The sequence below is a fragment of the Pieris brassicae genome, chromosome 2, assembly GCF_905147105.1.
Source record: "Pieris brassicae chromosome 2, ilPieBrab1.1, whole genome shotgun sequence".
NCBI classification, from domain to species: Eukaryota; Metazoa; Arthropoda; class Insecta; order Lepidoptera; family Pieridae; genus Pieris; species Pieris brassicae.
The window spans coordinates 13,363,158-13,377,926 of NC_059666.1; the positions used below are offsets into that span (position 1 = coordinate 13,363,158).

At 30.9% G+C, this 14,769-nt stretch overlaps 2 protein-coding genes across 2 annotated transcripts; one reads left to right on the forward strand and one right to left on the reverse strand.

Moving 5' to 3' along the window:
* The first annotated feature begins 914 nt into the window (after positions 1-914).
* LOC123720026 (protein FAM98A-like) lies at positions 915-8,824 on the forward strand. The gene is made up of 10 exons (XM_045676445.1): positions 915-1,042; positions 1,493-1,725; positions 2,070-2,209; positions 2,661-2,796; positions 3,127-3,281; positions 3,960-4,160; positions 4,755-4,838; positions 7,389-7,564; positions 8,106-8,239; positions 8,544-8,824. The coding sequence occupies exons 1-10, from the start codon at positions 1,005-1,007 to the stop codon at positions 8,636-8,638; spliced, it is 1,392 nt and encodes a 463-aa protein (XP_045532401.1). The 5' UTR covers positions 915-1,004; the 3' UTR covers positions 8,639-8,824.
* Positions 8,825-9,809: 985 nt separating this feature from the next.
* On the reverse strand, positions 9,810-14,738 carry LOC123720899 (BUD13 homolog). Its single transcript, XM_045677730.1, has 6 exons — positions 13,882-14,738; positions 13,454-13,637; positions 12,088-13,243; positions 11,729-11,822; positions 11,139-11,323; positions 9,810-10,626 (listed from the first exon to the last, which is right to left on the reverse strand). Exons 1-6 carry the CDS (start codon positions 13,977-13,979, stop codon positions 10,454-10,456), a joined length of 1,890 nt encoding a protein of 629 aa, XP_045533686.1. The 5' UTR covers positions 13,980-14,738; the 3' UTR covers positions 9,810-10,453.
* Between the last annotated feature and the right edge of the window lie 31 nt (positions 14,739-14,769).

Genomic DNA, 14,769 nt, shown 5'->3' on the forward strand with positions numbered 1-14,769 from the left:
ATATCTTCACACTTATTATTATTTATCTGTAGAACAGAATTCGTCCCTGTTGGTAAATGTCGAATAAAATTCCAACAACTCCCCGGGATATTTTTTCATGTTAATATAATAATGCTGTAATAATGTGTAAAAAATAAAATGTAGAATGAATGACATGTTTTTAACATATGCAAAATAACTCACAAAAAGCATCGTGTTTAAGAGAAAATAATACTCGTATTATATATTATATCTAATAATCATTCATAGATTAATTAACTATCTCGAAGAGTGTTAAAATACATTACAATAATTACGAAAGTGGGGCTTTAAATAGAAACTAAAAATAAGAATTAATAATTCTAGAAATGATAGTTATGGGACTGAAATTAATTTCGTTAGACGTGGCACTAAGTTAAAAAGACATCACATCTTGTGATGTAGACTATGACAAGGTACTTATGTATTCACAAAAAACGTACAAATTATATTATGAATTTATGATCAGGACCTTGAGACAAAATTGTCATATGACAAAGTGAGCCTGTTTCGAGCCCCTGGGATACGGCAAATGAGGATACAGGCGACACACTACAGGATTAAAATCCGTAAATTTCAAAAATATTACCTAAATAATATATGCCTTAGTTTTGTTGAAGTGAAAATACTATTTTTTACCAATTGAAACTTTAAATACTATTCTTATGGCATGGTCGCCTCCTTTTCGCAAATACGGTTACGCCATATTAGTATGTTAAAGCGCAGATTATTAAATTTGATATTCGTTTATGTATGTACACTATATTCTAGCCTAAAATATTTAGTACATAGTCATTCATTTGAACTTTTGACATTTGATTTATTTCATTGTCAATACTACTTTGTCAAAACCCAATATTATGTGACTTATATTCTGTCATCTGTGGAATGTCAAATGTGTAGATCTTACAGCCGGTCCAGAATTTTTCTGGAATAATTACTATATTTTTACAATAAGTAAGGAACATTGAAAAATAGCATTAGCCATGGAAAATGATATAATAGATTCTCTAAATGATCTCGGGTAAGAATTACTAATATTAAAAAGTCGATGGGTTAGAAATATAAGTACCTATATAGATTTATAGTTGTATTGTAAACTGAATTTATTTGTTAAAATTATTATGTAGGTTTCATTTCTTTTTATTTGACTACCTTACATATACCTATATCATATATCACGACTGTTATAAAATTATAATAAAAAGTTTTTTTAACATTACCCATACAAAATAATATTAGTAGTTTAATATTAATTAATTATTTTCATCATTGTAGTATTGGGGTGCATAATATGACAGAAGAATCTAATATGACAATATTAGATTATATGATATTATTTAATATCAAATATTAAAGTCCATAAGTTCATATTATGAGGACATTAATTTTTTTAATTTGATCACTGATCCTAGAGTAATTATTTACTAGATTTTAAGTGCTCTCATTAAAGATGTGTGTTATTATATTCTAGTTACGAAGGCCCTTTATCAGATGAAGTTGCATTTGCAAAAGCCATTGATGGAGGCCCAAAATCTCTAGAATATACAAAATTAGTACACATTTTAGCTGAAGAAATAAAAAAGCTATGTAATTTAGAAGAAACTGTCAATATAATGAATGACCCAGACGAATCTAGCTCATTTCTACTAGAATTGAGCTCATTCTTAAAAGAACTGGGGTGCCCATATAAGAAATTAGTGACAGGTGAGTCTAGTCATCTTGAGTAGCAGCTTAAATGTCAAAAAAACTTGTATAGTATTTTAAGTGTATCATGGCATGGGTCCATACATAGGTAAGCACTAACAGGAGGTTCCAAAAAGCAGCAATTGGTTGCAAGTTAGAAGGCTTAGTTAAATAGATTTAGAATAATCGTCTCTCCTATACCCTGCAAAGCATATATAATTCTAACAACATATATGAGCATTTCACAGATACATTGAGAATTTGCTTCTGTATAATTATATATTTCTAATTGATAAATAATCTAATATTAACTTACACTATTAACTTACAAAACTTTATTGTAAGGAATTATCTTAAATTTTTAGGACATATGTCATCTAGACTGCAATCAAGAGAAGACAAAATACTACTGTTGGATTATTTAGTGTCAGAGTTGATGTCTGCAAGAATGGTCAGTGTTGATTGTCCAAAAGAAAAACAGGGGACTGGGATGAATATTGTTGTAGTAAGTTGTCTTATCATGTATATCCCTTTTACACACAGCTTTGATTTAAATATTGTCACTGTATAATGATAATCTTGTATGTCAAACAAACATTAATTTTTTATTCTTAGACTCTTATGTCATTTAAGCGGTATACCGCTAGATTATAATCTAATGAAGTAAGGACTTATTTATGTCATTAATAAATAAGTTCAAAACTATGAACAAAAGCACAATAATGTTTTAACGAACATTGACAAAATGATTTTTTTTTGTTTCCTGTAATGTTTGGTTCTTTGGGTTATCATTCTACCACAATGATATGTCTGTGCACCCTCAAGCCACTAGGCCAAAACTGCTCTTGGCATTATATAGTTATAATTTTTTTTGATATAGCGTAAGTGTAATTCACTACTTTTAAAATTAAACTTTTATGTTTCATTATTGTTGGTATAGTTTTTGGATATTTCAGCAAGAGTCACCAACAGCAAAGGACTTGAAAGAAATATTGATTAGTTTGAAGTTTAACAAACCTCCACCAAATATCACTCCAGAAGTACTGTTCTCAAAGCTAGAAGCAAAATTAAAGGATACCTTACAGAAAGAAGGTAAATTATTCACAATTCTAATTTTTTAAGTTTTATTACAATGTTAAGTATTTTAATTATAGACACTGTTATTTATCAACTTTTGATAATAACAATTACATAATAAACTAAGCTAGAATTTCCTAATACATAATTGTTACAATATATAAACTACTCCTTACAGCAGTGTATAATCATGTAGTTGATTATGCACCTTGCATTAGACCTAGGTCTAGTGATATAATAATTGGATTGGATGAAACATCTATTCCTTATAAAGCGAACCATTAATTTATTAATTTAATCATTAGCATACACATGTAAAATTGAAATTGATAATGTCATTTACAGGTGAGGTATTAGTTGGCAAGGCACTATACAATAAAGCACTAAATGAAAAAGACTGGAAATCCCTAGAAAATACATTTACAGAGCTATTTGAAGAATATCGACTTAGGAGGGAGACTTTAATTACCCGATTAGAATGCACTATACAGAGTTTTGAGGTATGTTATATTTTTAAATTGTCCCAAAACTGTCTCTGTATGAACTCAAGAGAAAGACTTATTTTATGTTTGAAAATTAGAGTTGTTTATCTTGGAAGCCCATTGTATTCATTTGTATGAACACCAAAACTGTTTTTAGAAATTTTTAATGTTTTTAGTTGTTAAAGTTTTTTTTTTGTTTTTTATTTATTACGGCAATAGTTCTGACTTTATGCCAGTTTCAGTTGTTAAAGTTGTATTGACTAAATGCCCAACTACCAGACTCGAAAAGTCCTCTGTTTTTAAATACATACCATTTTATATCCTGTATTTAATTCTATCTAGTTTTAATCTATTCTTGGACAATTATTTGCTGGTTCAAGCAAAAGCTCAACAACTTGTTCAAAGATTATTTTTTAAAATACTAAGTTACAAAAAAACATATCAAACGACAACTGTCACACCACACAAAAATGATGGCTAACAGGTGCAAGACAAAATTACTTTAGACTAATTACGCCAAACGCAGTCGTATGTAAATGGCCGACGTGACAGAGCGTGAGCTTATTAACCTATGATAAAGCTAGATGCAAAACCTATACAGATACGAAAATGGAACATTTTTTACAGTTAGATTTAAAAAAGAAACACGTTTTGATTTAAAATAATTTTCTGATGATAAAAATATATTTTATTTAGTGGTCTGATCGTTTAAAATCGAAAAAAGACGTAATCCAGTCAATATATAGACCAAAAAGGGAACAATTGAAACTCAAACCAAATGTGAAGCTATCGGATTTCCTCGCTTCGCGGTCATCATTGCTGCAAATTGAGAAGACTTCAAGTGCCTCTGTTAGAAAGAACACGCAGAGTGATGTTAACAAAGTTCTTATTGGGAGGGTAAGAATTACATAATCATAAAAGCAGTTTTGTCCTAGTGATGAATACTTAAATGATCCTAATCATTGAAATTGATTTGCTCCAGTTCAAACAATTTGTATGACTCAATACGTGGCGATTAAAAAGAGTGGCGGAAAGTTTCTTGCCAGTTCTTCTTACCCGCTCTACGCCCTTGACTTGCGAACTGGTAGTAAATGTAAATTTACAATTCCGGCTGTGCGCAACACCGGCATGTCTTAAATAAAAAAATGCACAGAAGGCTGATCACCTACTTGCCTTTAAAAAAAAAAGTGAATAGATACACAATTCTGAGGTTCAAGTTTTTTATTAACAAAATAAGCTAGAGATATCTTTTTGTTAAGTTGTTCTATGGAAGTTTTTAAATACATTTATTAACTAATTAATATATTAACATATTTCTTCACGATATAGAGTTTTATTAATATAATTTAAGAATTAATACATCAATGATACGATAATTGCTAAATTGCTACAAGGTTTAAATCAAAAATGGTTGGCAATTTCAATATTTTTTTTTTAAATTGGGGTAGATTTTAACCAAATTGCAATGACTATATTTGTCTGTTATTTCAGGTTCCAGATAGAGGAGGTCGTCCTAATGAACAACAGCCTCCACCCCCAGAGATGCCATCTTGGCAACAGAGATCTGCCCCACAGGTAGTTTTTTTCTATAAAATAGGAGGCTCATCTGATGTTAAGTTATACCGCCGCCCATGGACACTCTCGATGCCAGAGGGCTCGCAAGTGCGTTGCCGGCCTTTTAAGAATTTGCACGCTCTTTTCTTTTTTAAATCATATAGTATAGGTATAAATATTCATTAAAAAAATACAGTAGTATAATATATTTGACAAATATATAGCCACATACTGTGTTGATGCTGTCCTCAGTCCTCAGCCGCCCTGGGGTTGTGTGTTTAAACCACCAATAATAGACTTCACACAATTAAGCCAAATAAACCAGTATGACTTAATATGACAAGCACCGAAGAGCTACTTTTTATCATTGAACATACAACAAATATACAAACAATAAATATATTGTTACGAGCTAGGGGATCGGATCGAAAATGCCGTAGATTTTTCAAGGGTTTATTTCTTGATAAATCAATGAGGAATTTATGGGCACAAATTAATTGCAGAGATGCACTAATTACACACACAAAAACAATCACTTATTACTTAACTTATGCACACTTCACACAGTACTTTATCACTTATATTCACTTTATTCGCACTTTATCGCTTCGGTGTTTCTCTCGTGTTATCGCATTCAAAACTAAAGGCGACTAGTCGCGTTTCGGCTCGCTTATATATCCTTGGGAATAATTCTAAACAATATTCGAGAACTTTCTAGGCGGGCTTGCTACTGAGTAGCGATTGCACAATTCTAGAACGTCCGCACTCTTTGTCTCTTTCGCACGTTGCTCCGTCCTTGTCGTACGGCGTTCTAGAGGGCTCAGTCTAGTTTCGAGAAAGTTCTGATCTTCTCTCTCGTATCTTTTCGTCCTTGTCTCACACCTAGAAAGTTCGGTCTAGAATATTCCTTCATCAAAGGGGTGAAGGCCTGAAAACGCCTGAAAACGGGTCTCCTGAAAACTGCACCACTCTACTACACATGTTCTGAAAAGGACTGAAAAAATGTTTCAGCTTCCTGAAAACTAGGGTAACATTATGGAAATTACAATTTTCTAATATGTGATTGACCCTCTCCTGAAACGGTCAGAAATCATATTACAGCCTGCTGAAAAGTTCTCTAACTAGTAGAAAAATCTAGAAACATTGCAGTCGACCCGTCTTCGTAACAATATATACGTCGCAGCCAACTAGCTTAATCAGCCGTTCAATTACGAGCCTAGCCGTTTAACAAGCGGCCTGAAATATATTCAGCCACTTGATCAAACAGCTAGGCAAATGACTTGGATCGATGACGTTTCATTACTTTCATTGTTGACTGTTAGTTTAAATGTAATTCCACTTGCTGCCACACTCAAACTCGAAACGAAACTCTTTGAACTATCAATATGGCGTCAGCATACCAGAATTTTGTTTGTGTTTTCCAAAGTTTCTTGAAAACCATCAAGTACAATAGAAGTGTGTAGTGACTGACAGAGAGTGAATGAGAATTTAGCTATGGCTGACTCAAGCAATTTCATTTTTAAAGAAATTGTTTTTATGTCAGATGTTTCATCATTGTTATTTCTGCCAAATAATGACTCTATCGAACGAATGGTCCAAGAATTAGCCACCTTATTAAATGTTGTAACAAACGCTTCGGCTGAATATCTTTCAGGCCGTTAGTTAAATGGCGCCATTTAGTTAAAAGGCTAGGCTGTTAATAGAACGGCTAATGATTCTAGTTGGCCGCGACTTATATAACTTGGTAGTGGCAAATGTGTATAGTTAAATACCTTCATAAATTTTTTTTAACTCAACAGACAACTTCGGATAATCGTTATCAGGTATACAATAAATATATCTGCTGAACCTTCAGTTGCAATTTTACTTGCTATTTTCACTTGCTTACTGAATTACTTTGATTCTAGTTAGAGATGATTTGCTTGGCATTTATTAGAATCCATTAGCGACATATTTGTTAAGAAAATATATAAGCAATTACACACTTTTACTTTCACAATGTACGAATAAGTTCTACGTAAGTTCCAAATAAGCTATTTATTACTTATTGGTAGGATAAACACGATTGTTGCGTTTCACGACTGACAGATATCGCCATTCGTCACATAAAGTCCATCATAAGTTATGAGTACGATGTAACGCGAAGTTTCTTATTCGGAACTTTTATCTTCCAAATAATATATGTGTTTCATAGGTATTTTGTACTTTATCCATACATTGTTAAACAGACCCTTAATGTAGTTATTTAGAACTTAGATTCATAGGATAGTAAATAAATGGACAAACAATTAGACTGATTTAAAAATTCACCATTTAGAATGTCCTAAATATCTCTTTCATTAAACATAATTAAAAATGCTATGGCTATGAGGCTAAGGCTATATTAAAAATGTTGTTTTAAACAAAAAAAATGTAAGACTAGTCGCTGCAGTACTTTAAAAACAATGTTATAGAGTTATAATATTTATTATATTTCCTTGATTTGAGAAATGTAAATGTTTACTTTTGTATTATGTTATAACAGTTATTTGTATTGTATTTAACTAAATTTGTAAATAAAAAATATTTCAGGGTGGTCGTGGTGGTGGTCGCGGGGGAGATGGAAGGGGAAGGGGTGGGGAGAGAGGAGGGAGGGGCGGAGAGAGAGGAGGAAGAGGTGGAGAGCGAGGAGGAAGGGGTGGAGAGAGTGGAGGACGTGGTGGGGGAAGAGTCCAGGGCGGATACAATCAAGGGACTGGAGACCAGCGGTAAGATTAATATAGTCGAAGAGTCAGAATAAATATAAAACATATTTTGTGGTTGAAAATTGTTTGTTTATATTATAGTATTTATTCCATTTTTTTAAAGGTAACTCTTTTTTAGCATCGTTATTATTTGAAAGTCGATGAAACGAAAACGCGACGGTAAAAAGAGACAGAAACACATAAATTCATAAGATTTAATTTGGGAGAAAATGAGATAGGAAGCATTATACAGTGTATAACTTTAAAAAACATAGATTAATTTAATTGAATTATAAAATTAGATGAATTTTATCAGTTTTATTTAGATATATATTAGTTATAAAAATTACTTAGATTAATAAAGTTAAGATATTTAACTTAAAAATTAAAATAACATTTGTCTCATTATCATCTTTTTTTTTAACTTTTTGAATCACAAATATATATTTCCTTCCTTCACTTATCTGTTCCATATAATTTAGGTTCAGTCATAAGATATCTTCATACATAGTTATGCAAAACCACACGTCAAAATTAAAAAAATACTCAAAAACTTTTGTTTCAGGCCTCAAACTAACCCCGGTTTTAACCAAAACCGCAATTACCAAACCTATGAAGTCCCACCTGGTGGTTACAACCAGAATAACCAGAATATTTACAATCAAGGCTACGATAGTATGGGCAGCTATAACCAAAGAGGTAAATAATAATTAAGGTAATTCATTAGGTAAAAAATGTTTTTCTACAAAAGTTTTAAAGATTTAATTTTTTTGATATACTTTCAGTATGAGTTCTCATTTAATCTTTACTAAAAACAGGAATAAACTGTATTTGTGTATACCAACTACTGGGCAGATTTTTAGACTCACCATTTAGTTAATTATCTTTGAGTAACAAAATATTTAGCCGGCTAGTACAGGAATTTAAAAAAGTGTAGATTTATTGGCCAGTCGTTGAATCCGGGAGAATTTCGACTTTTGATTTGAATGTTTTAATTCTTCAGGTGGTTACCATCAAAACCAAGGCCATCAACAGGGATACCAACGCTTCGAGTATGATGACAGAAGAGGTCGTGGTGGGTACAGAGGTCGCCGTTGACACCCCGCGTTTGACACTTCCGCTCTCAGCTGACATTTGACAACCTTAATCTATTCATGACTTAGTTGACGGTAGTTTTAATCTACCCTCATTTATTTATTACACAATTTATTTTTTAAGTTCGTTAAGTTTTAAAATTAATAGATATTCCGCAACAAAAAATTTACTCTTCAATTATTTAATACTACCGTCAACTTAGTTTAATTTATATTCATCTTTAACTATATTATTATTAGATTAGAAGTAATATAAAAATTTAAATCGCTAGTGATTTTAGGCATGTTAATATTAACTTTTTAAAATTATCTTCATAGAAAAGTTAACAATCATGTATTTTAAAAAATTCAAATAGTTTTATTGGCGTTTTAGCTTCGACCCATCACTAGTGGGAAATATTTTAATTATTAAATGAATAATGAAATTTTTACTAACGTATGCGTTCTCTTAAATACATTTCTTATTGGTTTTAGTAATTGTCAACAAAAAAAGATGGAGTGGATATAGTGAAAATAAGAATCTAATGTGTAGATTTAATTGCCAATGTTTTTACAAAAATGCCTTGCAAATAGCAATAACTGCATCCCGTGCCTTGACATCTATATATATATATATATATATATATGAATATATATATATTATTTTTCAGCCATTTCGAAGTACTAATGGATATTGGTGATTAGCCTTATTGCATGTTTATAGTAAAAGGTTGTTTATGTACCAATCCCCTGGTGAACTACCTTACTAAATGTTTAAACATAAATAAATTCCATTGTTGGTATATTTAGAACGAATGTAAAATACAAGTTCTTGACAAGTATTAAACATTTGTCTTCAATGTGTAAAAATTTTCAATATACATCTAATTAAATAATTGTTGCTATATTAATAAGAACAATGAGTATTCATCGCATTGTAGTATTGTCATAGTGAGAATGAAATGCTGCTATTACAAGGAGTAGATCATCAAAGCTTTACAGTAACATAATAGAAACCCCGTAGAAAGAAAGGTACTAATCCTATACTAAAACAAATTTTATAAACAGCTGTTAAGCGCGATATTTGAACTAAGCATTTTTCTGTCTTCGTCTTCGGGGAGCGTTCAAGTATTACGTAACGGTTTGGTCCTCATGTAAAACGTTACGATGCGAGGCGGGGATTGAATTACGCGTTATTGTTAATATTATTTTCCACTTTCCAGTACTTTACACCACATAATGGTAAGTTTTAGGTATAAAGAGTCACTGGAGGTGATCACGAAACGTTTTACTAATGGATATAGAAAACGTTATGGCGGCGTTTCATGGGGGGGGGGGGGTCCTCCAAAAATTTCGTGACGTAATACTTAAACTCCCTTGGTATATAATAGGAATTTTATGAGGACTAGTTTTATTATTCAAAAAGTGCACAGGGGAGTACTATAGGAATGTTATATCGCGAAGTACATAATATCTTATTTACATTGAATGTTCATTAGATTTGGATATATGTACAATATTAATAGCCATGTTTATTCCATTTTAACAGTTAATAAAACAGTTTATACATTCATAAGTGTTTTATTTACATAAATGTAATATTAAAAATATTTTTCACATTATTTAGCAATTACACTTTGTGCCTTTTAAGACAAGTTGATTAATTTTGAGGTAATGTTGTTTATATTTATTTTAATATGTCTAGTTCAGGGTACAATATTAAAATATAATAAATAAAACACATCAAAAGATTCTTATTAAGTGACTTTGTATTGAAGATGGAGGCTGGATTACTTTCATGTAGTTTCTCTCAACTCGTTTCTGGCACTTTTTGTAACATTTACAAATCTTCTGTACTCCACTTATAAGCATCTTCTTCCAATGCCTTTTTCTTGCTCTGTTGGTCAAAGAATTTCTTCTCATAACCATTTGACCGGTCAACACCATCCCATCGATAACCAGGGGGAATATTAAACCTGTTCGGTGGGAAATTGCCCTTGTATGCCGGTTTTGCTGAAATTAAGTATAATTGAGTACACACAAATCATTTTATCTTAGCTTCATGGGTCTATGAAAATTAAACAAGTTGGAAAAATGTGAAGGTTATTTAAAGAAAACACTTTTTTACCGGATTGAAGCTATGTATTATTTATTATAAACTTATAATTGTTTTACATAATTTTAAAAAAGTGTTTTCTTTAAATGTGTAAAAGCTTTGTTAACAAAAGACAATACTATGTGAAGGTTATTAATACAAATATTTTATGTGACTTAATACTTTGATAAACTAATTCAAAAGCGAAGAAGCGAAGCCTTCGCTTTTGAAATGGATTTCTAGTGTATACTAAATGTATAGAATAAAATTGTATATGAACATATAACACACTGTTGCTATAATAATAAATATATTAAACTAGGTATTAGAAGGTTGAAAAATAATTCTAGTATTTGCACACTGCCACTAATCTGGAATCATCAAAAAGATGAATAATTTAAGGAAAGTAATTGCCTACTTCTACTCTTACCTGGTGCCAACTCTCCCCTTTCTCTTTTCCTGTCCCTAATGTAATTCAACATAGGATCTCCAGCCCGTTCAACATCCTTCAGCCTGCCTTCCAGATCTCTGTCATCTTTGTACCGGGCAAGTGGTTTGGCTGCTTCTTTTATGTACTCTTGTACTCTTTCTTCTTGATCCTCTATTTGTTTTAATCTGCAAATAAAACACAATTAGAGTCCAGTATAAGGTCAATGAGAGAAGTATTGGTCTTATGGCTTAAGAAATTAGACTTTTGTAGTTTTGTTTTAGCGATACCCCATAATTATTTATTATGTTAAACTTATTTTCTACCATTATAGCTTAAGATTTTTATAATTAAATAGAAAATATAAATAAAATTAACACTAGCCAAAACAAATAATGGAAAATGCAACTCTTGTGAATTCAAAAGTGAATCTCTGTGCAAGTTGAGTTGGAAGGTTCCATGCATATCCAGATAATATTTGTTACAAAAAGTAAAAGAAATGTTTTAGAAATATATTCTTATGTAAAAGTAGCAAGTAAAATTTTGAATATATTTTATGCTATTTATGGCTGAATAACTAATTGCTAACATACCCTCTACTCCATTTCTTGTATTTTTCATCTAACTCTTTTTGTCTTTCTGCTTTCTCCTTTTGTTTTTGACGTTCTTCAGAGTTTTCTCGTTTACCTAAAAAAAAAAATTGTACATTTTTCATTACACAAAACAAAGTTTCAGATTTAAATTCATTTTAAAACAATTTTTTAATTTTATTTTACAATTACAGTAGTATTGGTGCCTCTAAAATTTTGAGGTTTTAACTAAATTATTTAAGAACAAGGACAAATAATAATTTATGTAAATTTTAAAGTTAAGCATTGAGTAAAAAAAATTACTTTTAATCTATGTACTATAGTAATATTAATAATTAGACATCTATTTTAACAAGACTTACTTTTTCTGGACACAGCTTTTGCATTTCTTCCTGATACATCATCAGTCAGTTTACTGTAAGCTTCATTTTCTCTTTGTCTAAATGATTCATTTTCTTGCCGTAACTGTTTTGCATCTTGTAGTCCTGCCATTTTCCCTTCTAATGTTTTAGCCATTTTTTTATTACTTGGCGGAGGGCTGTTTTGATAATCTTTTCTTTTATCTCTTCTCGGTGGTGATATATCGAAGTCATTATTTTTTTTATTTTTTCTTGGTGGAGATAAGTCTGAATCACTGTGTTCCTTTTGTCTTTGTTCTTTTCTTGGTGGAGATAGGTCTGAGTCGTCACTTTCATTATTTTTACTTGCTTTTCTTGTAGATGAATCGTCTTTTCTGGAGAGATTTCCATTTTTATGATGATCTTTTGTCTTTTGCACATTTCTTTCCTTTCGAGAGCATGATGATTCAGGGCAATGTCTGTAATCTTGTGGCTGTTTCTCTTTTCTTGATGTAGAATCATATCTTATATATTTTTTCTGTTTTCTTGGGGGTGATGAATCAGAATCAGATACATTCCTTTTATTTTTATGTGACTTCCTCTCTGGAGAACTATCAGAGTCAGATTGTTCATGCTTTTTACTTTTAGTAGATTTTTTTAATCTTTTAGGAGAAATTGAATTTGATCTATCTTGACTGTTGTATTTATCATTAACACTATCCCATCTACTTTTTCTTTCTTTCCTCCTTTCTGACTTACAATTATTTTGTGAAGAGCTTCCATCTTTTTTGCGTGGGGGACTTAAATCACTATCTCTTCTATTCTTCAATTTACCTTTTAATTGCTTTCTCGGTGGGGATATGTCAGAATCATCACCATTTCTATTTCTTTTTGGACTTGAGATTTTATACCTTCTCGAGTTTTTTTCTGGTGTTAGTTCTCTACTTTTCTTTGTTTGTCTTGGTGAGCTAAAATCACTATCACTTGCACTTCTTGGCTTTTTTGGGGTAAAACTTCTTTCATCAGTGTGTTTCCTCTGTGCTGATGGGTCTGAATCATTTTTGGTTTCATCTTCTGAATCACTAAACATTTTACCAAAAATAACCTCATTTTCTTTTTCAACCTCCTTGATATCTCTTTTTATTTCTTCTACCCTGAGTTTTGTGTTGAAGCCATCATCCTGAAAATTATAAAATTATGATAGTCATTAACAATACTCTACCAGTGCAATAATTATCCAAATGTCACCTCAATCGGCTACAGCTGTCTGTGTTAATCTATCATGTATAAGACAGTAAAGATTTAGCTCCGTTACTCCAATATGTCTATAATTACTTTAAGATGTTCTCTATCTATTAAAATAGTACTGAATAGTAATACTAATATTGACCTGTGTAACAACTCTCCATTTTGAGCTGCTCTTGAATAATTCTGCTTTTTTAACCTCCTCAGGTCGTTCATCAATGATCCCTGCTATCTGTGGAGCATCCTCGCCTTGATCTAATATATCTAACTCATCTCCCTGTAATTCTTGTAGTTTAGACAGATCCAGGTCATCATCTATGATCTTGAAACTGTAATGCAGTATTTAGTTAACAATATTTCAATTACTTTTTCGATGATAATAAACCTAAAATGTATGCATATAAATTATCAGAATTACAGCATTATTGATGTTAATACCGAAAATAATTAAGATGAATGCCTGGAAGTATATTTACTTCAGATGGTTAATATGATAAGCAGTTAAATGTAATTAGCACTCACTAAATTTTATTTAATTAGCCTTATTATATTTAAACTTAATAACATACATACCCTTTCCCTTTAACAACTTTCTTTTTCTTCTTCTTTTTATCAGATGAGCCACTCAGATACTTTTGTAGATATGCTTTCTGATCAATTTTCGCAGTCATATTTCAATATTTAGTTTGGTAAGGTTTAAAAAAATACTTTCTGCTAAAAACTAATAATATATTATACAATTTGAACAAATATTTAATTAGTTTCAATCTTAAAAAACAAACCAACAGCAAGAAGTTTACATTTACATTAACAGTTAACACAAGGTTGTAATATTTTTATTTAACACAAAATTTACCAGCCTTCAATCTTGGAAGGTTATATGTCAACTATCAATGTCATTACTACTAAGAAAAAACAAACCCATTCGGCAAGTTCATACTAAAAAGCTATCAACTCTGCACTAAATATATTATATTAGAAAGAGTTTTATATATAACCTTAACTGTTGTGACTGGTTTGAACATAGTTTAAACATATGTCGAATGTAATATTGTTTTTATGTATCATGTTATCTTACTTGTGAAAATTGTGTTTCTCTTCTTCCACCGTCAAAATAAGCACGAAAAATAAAGGTACATGTTAGTGCAACTTTTTTTTAAATAATTATTATCTAAAGAGTTTGTTATTTTTACAGCAACGATTATTACTTTGTAAAGTATGTATATTAATCTGTGGGTGTAGTAAGTAAGTAGGAATTAATGGAGTTTGAGGTGACCAGTGCAGGAATAAAAATGATTTAAGCATTGTTTGAGTTATTTTTTCCACTACTTTACACAGAGAACCTTGTTTTTGAAAAGTTCACATAATATATAATTAATATAAACATTACCTATTCGGTAAGAATTATTAAACAATTAAAAAAACAGACTTTCTTAGACGTGATTCTAGACCTAGTTAGCC

Coding starts and splice junctions, on each gene's coding strand:
- LOC123720026 (XM_045676445.1), top strand. CDS start 1,005: ATGGAAAATGATATAATAGATTCTCTAAATGATCTCGG. Junction 1,726..2,069: donor ATATAAGAAATTAGTGACAG/GTGAGTCTAGTC, acceptor TTAAATTTTTAG/GACATATGTCATCTAGACTG. Junction 3,282..3,959: donor GCACTATACAGAGTTTTGAG/GTATGTTATATT, acceptor TATTTTATTTAG/TGGTCTGATCGTTTAAAATC.
- LOC123720899 (XM_045677730.1), bottom strand. CDS start 13,979: ATGACTGCGAAAATTGATCAGAAAGCATATCTACAAAAGTATCTGAGT. Junction 13,244..13,453: donor AATGGAGAGTTGTTACACAG/GTCAATATTAGT, acceptor TATAATTTTCAG/GATGATGGCTTCAACACAAA. Junction 11,324..11,728: donor TACAAGAAATGGAGTAGAGG/GTATGTTAGCAA, acceptor TTTTATTTGCAG/ATTAAAACAAATAGAGGATC.